The sequence below is a fragment of the Cryptotermes secundus genome, unplaced genomic scaffold, assembly GCF_002891405.2.
Source record: "Cryptotermes secundus unplaced genomic scaffold, Csec_1.0 scaffold1040, whole genome shotgun sequence".
Taxonomy (NCBI): Eukaryota; Metazoa; Arthropoda; class Insecta; order Blattodea; family Kalotermitidae; genus Cryptotermes; species Cryptotermes secundus.
Genome location: NW_019719378.1, coordinates 36,693 through 45,600, shown reverse-complemented (window position 1 = coordinate 45,600; position 8,908 = coordinate 36,693). Strand labels below are relative to the sequence as shown.

The 8,908-nt window shown below is 38.4% G+C and overlaps 1 protein-coding gene across 1 annotated transcript; it reads left to right on the top strand.

The window, feature by feature from the left end:
• Window positions 1-927: 927 nt before the first annotated feature.
• Window positions 928-5,844, top strand: LOC111865919. The gene is made up of 4 exons (XM_033752080.1): window positions 928-1,059; window positions 3,251-3,364; window positions 4,889-5,085; window positions 5,456-5,844. The coding sequence occupies exons 2-4, from the start codon at window positions 3,262-3,264 to the stop codon at window positions 5,579-5,581; spliced, it is 426 nt and encodes a 141-aa protein (XP_033607971.1). The 5' UTR covers window positions 928-1,059; window positions 3,251-3,261; the 3' UTR covers window positions 5,582-5,844.
• Window positions 5,845-8,908: the final 3,064 nt, after the last annotated feature.

The window sequence follows — 8,908 nt, the reverse complement described above, 5'->3', positions numbered from 1 at the left end:
CCGAACTGTGGTAGTAGGGAGAGTCTGTACTTACGGTACGATTGGGCGTGTTTATCTCTTCTTGTAGCACTTCAACAATTTTTTGTGCTGATCTGAGTTCTATTTTAAATTTATGACAACAAGCACTCGTTACCTCACTTGTTTCACTACCATCATTGATGAAAACTTGAGTGCCATCACCATTAGCCATTCAAAGAACTGCCATTTTGAATATCAATTAGAACGATGATCGATGGATCGATGGTGATCGATCTCGTGAATTTCACATGCAGCTCCAAATAATTTAGTAGAAACACGAAAATTGTTCAACATATAAAATAATTTATACTCAACATCACACAGCTCTCGTATGCTGAGTGTCATTAAACTACATGATCAAAAACAGAATTAATTTTGAATTTTGATCAAAGTTAATGCAATATTCGTACATTTTAAACTGGTTTGATAGCTCAGTCGGTATAGCGACAGGCTACATGCTGCACGATTGATGGCTCATAGAATAGATGATATTTTTCAACGACAACGACAGTATAATGAAAAATATGAAGGACCAGTTAGGTTATTGCAACCTACAGAAATTCATCCTGACAAGAGGACAAAAACATTCCGTCAAATTCCTCCAAACACTCTTCTGTAATATATAAAGTGAGTCACCTAGTGTTGCTCAGTTTTGATGGATGAGTGAAGTGAGATTAAACCGAGTAAAAAAAAAGGGGTAAAACCTTCCGCAGTACAATAGATCAGAAATGAAAAATTATTCGTTGGTATTCTTCATTACGTTCAGTACTACGTGTACCCTGGGTGGGGGGACAAATTGTTGATATGATAGAATGTTTTCTTACCGACCGTGCTCTCGGCACTGACGTCGGCCATCTTATATCAATAGCTTAATATAGAGTGTGCAGTAGTGTTGTGACGTCACGAGGTCAGCAATTGAGTTTCTACGGGAAAGCAGTATGCGTCTTGTTCGTTGTGGGGTTGGTTTGGTGGAATGTTCCGTGTAGGAAAAGAAAGCCGCTTTTATTAAAGTTTTCATTTCAGAAGCTAGAGAGGAAAAAAGTATATACATATTACTTGCTTTGTCTTGCATTGTGTATTAGGATGTCACATTTGTGCATGCAGTTTGTTGTTTGAAGCCAGGTGTCTAATCAGCAGGGCCCGGATTTTGATGACATGTCATTTTTTTTTCTTTATATAGTAAACGTTGCTTTTAAGTACTAAAGCCCAGATTATGAAACTGGTTATAAAAATGTGAATTTTGGGTCATATTTTGTATGTTTTAAGTTTTAGGTAATTTTTACAAGTTTTTACGTCATTTTTCGTCATTTTTTCACGTTTTACATCAATTTTGGTTATATTTCACGTTTTTTAATAATTAACATTCATTGATCAAACTGAAGATATTTGATTCGTGAGGTAGAAATCTATGTTCTTCAAGTAAATTTTGTTTTGTATCTCTAGCCTCTGTCGCTAAATATAATAGATTTGTTTGTGAGAGGGCACATTATTTTTCTTTCAAAGCCGCCAGAGATGCCGTTACTGTCCCGTGCCGCTTTCTAAGCCACCGCTATGTCATAAACTCATAAAATTGATGCTTAAGAAATGCAGAGGGCTAGGTTTAAAGTTTTTAGGTCATTTTTTCAAATATATTTGGTCATTTTATAGATCATTTTTCAGATATTTTTAGGTCATCAAAATCCGGGCCCTGCTAATCAGTCCATAAAGCATGTATTTAACTTAAAGATGTCAGTTCTGACAATTATGTGGAGGATAAACAACAAATAATTTCAGATTTCATAATTGCTAGGGTGGTACTTAATAGTATGACCTATTTTGGAGTAATACACTTACACTGTTGGGCACTAAACTTTATGAATGCCATGATGCATGTTACGCTTGCTATTCCAGGCAAACAAATATATTGTGCTTTATGAATAGAGGCTGTGGTGTAGATGTAAATCTGTTGCTCCTGCCAGGAATCGAATCTTGATTGTCCAGTCTGAAGCCAGTCACTGACCCAACTCCAGCTGTTTGAAATTATACATGGAGATTGATCACTACATTGTGTAATCATTATTTGTATCTCTGTTAGTCTCACAATATAGATTGAAGCATTTGAAAGAAAATAATTGTTTCAAGTTATGCTAAGAATTCTGTGTAACCAGCCACTACACTTGAGCTTGAGTTCTTCTCAAGGATACACAGTGTGCATTCAAGTAGTATACGAGTAGGTGACATAAGGAAGCTTCGTTTTCATTTATTGTGTAATGCAGTAAAGCCATTTACACCTAGAAAAACCAGTATATATTAACATATAATTCATCTACATATACCTGTGTAACCGGCAGGTCAGGTTATGACTTTAAGATAAATGGATGAACAATTACAACTGACCATGTTTGCACACTGATGTGACAAAATATGTCCAGCTTGCTTGAAGCCCAAATTGAGACTGCTTAGTGTCAAAGACATTAAGTCATAGCATCCCTCTCTGTTGCTTTGAAAAGAAATGTTTCAAATTTACAGCTTGTAATTGGCTACTGACAGTGAGGTGCACATAATTGTTGACTGCACAAGTAGCAATCCCTTTAGAATTTGGGCACTTTCTTCTTTACTGGTCATGGTGCATACTGGGTTATTTAAGGATCTGCTTCCTCACACTTCAGAGATCTGAACAAAAACAGGCGCTCCCTTGTAGTAAGGGTGAAAGCTTTAAGTTGGCAAAAGGAAAACAGAAGGATATACAATTGCTTACAAATCTGAAGCTCAGGGGTGAACATGTGGGCTTTACAGAGAAACCCAAAGTGAGATAGATGAATAGATTTAGTCTCCACTAGCTTAGGGAAACAAGTGTGGATATGATCCCTGGATTTTTACAGCTACACTGTTCCTTTCACAGCAATGATCTAGTTTGACACAGGCCACCAACCCAAAGGTGATAGATATGTCACCAGAGATTTACTGTGATATGGGACAACTGTCATATCATGGGGGTTGCCTTGTTATTGCATGGACTAAACAGAAGTGCGTTATAAATGTAAGGCTAGGTAGAGGAAAATGAAGGAAGAAGAAAGTACTAGGCAGTGGGTAATGCCTAGTGATCTCTGTACTAGGTGATGCAGTGTAATGTGGTTTTATTCAAACACAATGGAAGTTTGTGCTAAATCACAGTTCAGGCCTAGCAGTATTAAAGGTTGACCAATGAATTGACTTCAGTGAATGTGCTAATTAAGCGTTCTTTCTTTTTCAGATTAAAGCATAATGCAGCTGCTTGTACGAGGACAGGGGAGTAATGTTATTGACTGTGAAGGCAATGAGTCTGTAGGGCAGATCATAGTAAGTGAATTACTTTGCTTTTATTTTTAACTAGATCAGTGGTTGATGTGCTGTACTGGAAGTACAGTTTTGAACACTTAATTTCACAGAGTCTAGAAACATCAAAGTGCAAGAAACTTATGTGGCGTGAGGCATTTATGATTTCTGAGGTTCTGTTGGCTTTGTTGGGATGCAGTTTGGAGGGGATCATTTTTGGTGCATATAGAGTGAAGAGTTGCAGAATTGCCCTGTCAGCTTTGCCATGCCTGTCCATTCACATGTAAACTTGTGAAGAGATGAGCAGATTTTCATAAAAGTAATGTTGGGGAGGTTTACTAAAACTTTCCAGCTAAGCTGCTGTATATTTGTATTAATTAATGGTTCTAGTCAACTGAATTGGACAAATTGAACCAGTTTGACTCGAGCAGAAAGACGTTTGGAAGAGACTGACTTTCTTTTTTTGTGGTTTTCTTGGTTCCTGAGAGAAAGTGCTGGGGTACTACCATAAATTGGTGTGTGGCCTCTTCCTTCTACATGCTTTCCAGTTCATTACTTGCTTTCATCCAGTGATTTAGCACTGTGTGATCAAAGTTATTTACAGTATTACTAAATAAACTGTAAGCATGAACTACCACAGAATTTTGGAGGAAAGCATTTTAAGTACCTTCCAAAAGTATGCATTCGTGTCTGAGGTTTTTGATGGCTTCCTGCAGTTCATGTAGGCAGATGATGCCTTTAGGCTCATAATTATACAGTGTGATCATGGGAGAAGATCCTGTGAATGATTCAACTGCTCAGGCAGGAAAGCCACACACTGACCTGATCAAGTTGACATAATGGTTTTTCGTTTTCTAACAATACCATAAAAGCAAGAGTGTGTACATACTGAAAGTTCTTTTTTATTTTATCCAAATAAATCATTGAACAGCTGCTGTGAAGTAAGCAATGCAGTTATATGCTAACCCACTCATAAATCCTGAGCCTCATGTTACTGTAGCTACTGCATTTGGCCTGTACAATAAGCGGTGATTCACTTGGTCTTGTTATTTCCTAAGTTGAAATGCGATGTATGCGTTAGACTTTGGAGTGAGAAGTGTTCGTGTTTGATACCTGAGTGAAAAGTGGTTGTATAACTGGAATATTTCAGCATAATTTTCATGTTATAGTTGTGTAGAGTAGAACTGTTCACGCAGTTGTTAATGAGTTAGGACTGAGAAAGAAATTGTTGGGTCCCCAGAAAAGAAAGAAAATTGAGAGAAGTCACAGAAGGGAAACTGCATAAAATCAGAGCTGGGTTTGAACATTCTTCTCAAAAATCTCACGAATGCCTTGTATAGGAACTGGGTTTCATGTTTATGTTTTGAAGTTTCAAGGTTCTCCATTTGTGCATGAATATGAATTATTGTGGTGGTGTCAGGAGTATGGAGCAATTCTGTTTTTGCTGCAGTCTGGGTTTTTATTTGTGATATGCTGACCTATGGCTTGTCAGTTGTGCTCTCAGCTCCAAGTATTGGTGCCTGGGTAGGCTGGATCAGTGTGTTTTGTTCCACCAGAGTGGTTTGGTGATCTGCAGCAGGCTCTGAGATGATTGCAGAGGATGAACTTGCTTCACAGCGAAAGGCTGAGACCATAACTGTTTCCTTCCTTGTCATTTCTGATTCATCATTNAACCTGCGATGCTTAAGCATCGATGTCAGTGTTTCTGTGAAGGGCGGGAAGGTGCACGGCTCCTTGGCTCGTGCTGGTAAAGTCAAGGGTCAGACCCCCAAGGTAAGGAAGGGTAATAAATCCTAAGCTAATACAAATGCAAATCATACATTTAAATCATCAGCTGTAATGCATCATTCAAAGTTTCATTAGTAGACCTTCTTTTGTCAGTGTTCATCAAGAAATCATGTGCTTGAGTGCATACGACAAATAACAGTTTGCAGCATTTCAGTAAACCTTATTGACATTCTCCAGTGCCACGTAAATCAGAAAGGCACATAATCTGTCTTTGTGTAATTAATTACATCATGCACTTTCACCAAACTTTTTGGTAAATGTGTACAGTTTGTGGTTATCCACATTCACAACAACATATATACATACCTTGGTCTGTACTACAGTAGTATAATAATTTTACATTTGTGTTTTTCAGGTGGACAAACAAGAGAAGAAGAAGAAAAAGACTGGCCGTGCTAAGCGACGTATACAGTACAATCGCCGGTTTGTGAATGTTGTGCAAGGTTTTGGCCGCAGGAGGGGCCCTAATGCAAATTCATAAGTGAATAATTTTGAAATCAAAGTTAGTTTGAGATCAGAATTGAATATCAGAGTTTTGTAACCTGCTTATTTAATGAGTGTTGTACAAAGTGATGCTTGAAGGTGTGATTGGTTTATTGATTGATTCAATCAAATTAAATTAGAAGAAATAATTTTTGTGATTGATGCCACTTGCATGGATTGGAATGATCTCAAGTTAATTTTGATAAAATTATGAGAATTTGTATATGGTTGTTTTTATGTAATAAAATGTAAATAACAGTGTGAAAGTTGCTCATTTTAACCTTATAATGGTATGAAAGTACCAGCTGAAACTTTCATCCTAATCATGACAGATAGTGCAGTCCTAGAAACTGAAACTTTATAGTGTCTTGCTTATACTTAAGTAGTCGTGCAGGAGCTGTGCAGTGAATTTGTCTCTTTCATACTCATGAAAACTTTCAACCCTGGTGTCCGTTAAATGCTGTCATCTCTTTTGCACAGGCTGGTGAAGTTATAAATTCATAATTATAGAAATTGTTGATTTCCGTAGAACAGTGAAATTCTTATTTTATGAATCTTTAGGGGAATGACTGATTCTTGAATTAATTGAGGGTTCTTCTAAATGATGATTATGCATAATTAAATCAAGAAACTGTTCCCATAAGACTTAGATATGGCTTGGGGTCATATCCCGGGGTGGGATCTTAAGAGCATGGTAATGAACATTTGATTTGACTAGCTTAGTGTGTTATATTCTGAAGGAAGTTTGCAGCATGGAACTGGTAGGAAATCAGTAATATTGACGTCCGGTGGGCTCCATGGGCATAGTGTTGATCCCAAGTTTCATTGTAATCTGTGTATATACTGCATCAAATACAGGGTCTGGCAGTGAAGTTCCCAGACTTGTGTGAAGAAAGAAGGAATACAAGGAAATAAAAAATTGTTTCATTTTATTGAAAGTAATCACCCCCTAATTTAATACATGTGTTGAATTGTTTAGAAAGTTTTTGAAAAAGTTGTCAAGAGGGTTTCAAAGGAACAACGTTCAGTTTGGTCATTTCACAGCATTGTGAAACCTTTTTCCTTCGATGGTAGTTTTCTCCTTAAGCTATCTCTATGAGGCCATGGAGGCCCATATGGTTGTAAAATGTTGAAGCTCCTACATTTTGTAGACAGTAAGCTCACAGAGGGCACCGAGTTTGTCATCCTTATGTGCCAGCCGCCCTTTACCCCCAGGTAGATTCCTGGTACTCGTTTCAGTTAAAGACTGAGTGGACACCAGAAATGCAGTCAGTTGGGATTATCTTGACAAGTCTGAATGAAGTCTTGATGTGATTTGAGTCTCCAATGTTTCTGCTCTTCCATTAGTCTTTGTGGCATGAACTTTTGTCAGATACAAATATAAATCACTCCGTCCAATGTGAACAGTGAAAACAGCACAGCAGCCACGAGCAAACCCTGGACGATATAAAGAACCTCCACATCAAGATAGCCAGGTGGCACAATATCTGCCCCATATAAGAGGGACGATGGGAGGACGAACATGAGCCTGCATGGTTTACGAATTTTAATTATTGACAATCCAAAAAACTTTTAATTGGCATCAAGAAATTTTATACAATTTTTTAAAAAACTTTACATTCCCAGGAAACTGCTGTGTTTGTGAAATGTTCTATCTAGTGTACTTTGTGTTGTAGCATATAAGTGTACGTACTTTACGTGAAACAACTTATGTGATGGTGGTTTCCTATTTGTAGTGATGTTTGCCCTCTGAAGATGGTCCACAGAGACCGAAACATGTAAGGGTGTTAAGTTTTCATGTAGTAAAAAACTTACAGGTCACATTGGACGGAGTGATTTATATTTGTAATTGTTAGTGTGACGGACCAGAATGAAACAAATGAAACTCATCGAAGTTTTGTCAGATTTTCCTTCTCTGTAAATATTCATGGAGGATCGGATAAATAGTCTTATTGATGTTTAATTGTTTCATCATCATTCTGAGAGCCCATTGACGATCTCGTATCACCATTTCAAAGACATCTGCTATTCTGTCTGCATTTCGAGAGGTCGAAGGACACCTGCTTCTTGGATAAGAGTGAAGATCCTCATGCCCATCTTTGAATCATTTAAATCATTCGGATACACTGTTATGACTTACAGCTTCATCACCCTAGACAGTTTGCAACATGTCATAAGCTTCTATTGGCGTTTTATCTAGTTCATATACAACAAAATTTGGTATTCATTGTTTGCCTCATGGCTAAAAAAAGTGACAACAGTTAAAAACATAACCAACCTACAGAGCTGCTGAACTGTCAGTGAGTGGATTTTCTGCCCACTGCTTTGTGCATTACAGCCTCTACCCATTGCTTGCCTATGTGTCCCACTATGGATTGGCATGCGACTGCCAAACAAAGGGGTTTCGACACATTGTGGAAGTTAATAAATTCATCCAACCTCCTAAGATGAAATACGTGATTAGTCTCTGTTGCATCATCAAGAAGAGGTAATGGAAGTTATTTAGATAACCCGACAAGGATACATTCTCTGTGGTGGCATGCACTACACACCCATTCATGCTGCTATCACGAGTCAAAGTATTACAGGGGGCTGGCTGGTGAGTACAGCTGACTGTTTCACCGACCAATCCGCCGCTTGCTTCAGTCCCTTCGGGTTCCGTTGCAGGGTCATTGGCTGGTCTGGCAGAAGGAGATGCAGCATCTTGAACTACCACTCACAGCGTCTGTAGCGAGATCTTGCCTCGCTGGCATTTCGTTTAATTTAGACTCTTTAACGCCACAACCTTTGCACTCACCAAATCAAATTGCCATCCTAATTCCTGAGTGGTTGCCTGTGATAACTTTTCTAGGCTCTCCTTCTGTCATGCCATCTGATTGCTCATTTTGGATCTGTGCTCCTGCATCTGATCTGCAAGTTCATTGACTACCAATTGGCTGCTGGTATTGGACTGGTTTAACCTAGAGTCGAACTCGTTACCTAGGCTGTAACTGTCTCTTGACCTCTTGACTGCTACCAATTCAGATGCTGTTTCAGTTTGCACCTGCGTAACTAGCTGGGAGACACATCTGGCTTCGGATTCCAGCATACTATTTAATTCCTTTCTGATTTCCCTGGTTTGAGCCTTGAAACTTTGTAGTAATCTTTCATTTTCTGCTCGTATGTCGGACCTAACTTGGCTCATATCAGCCCGAACACGTTCCTGTAACTGTTCTAATTTGGTTTGGTTGGAATGGAGTTCTGTTAGTCAAACTTCGGTTTTGTTTCGTCAATTATGGCGATGCGTTGCGAGATTTTTTAAACGTTCTCAACTTGATGCTGTAGA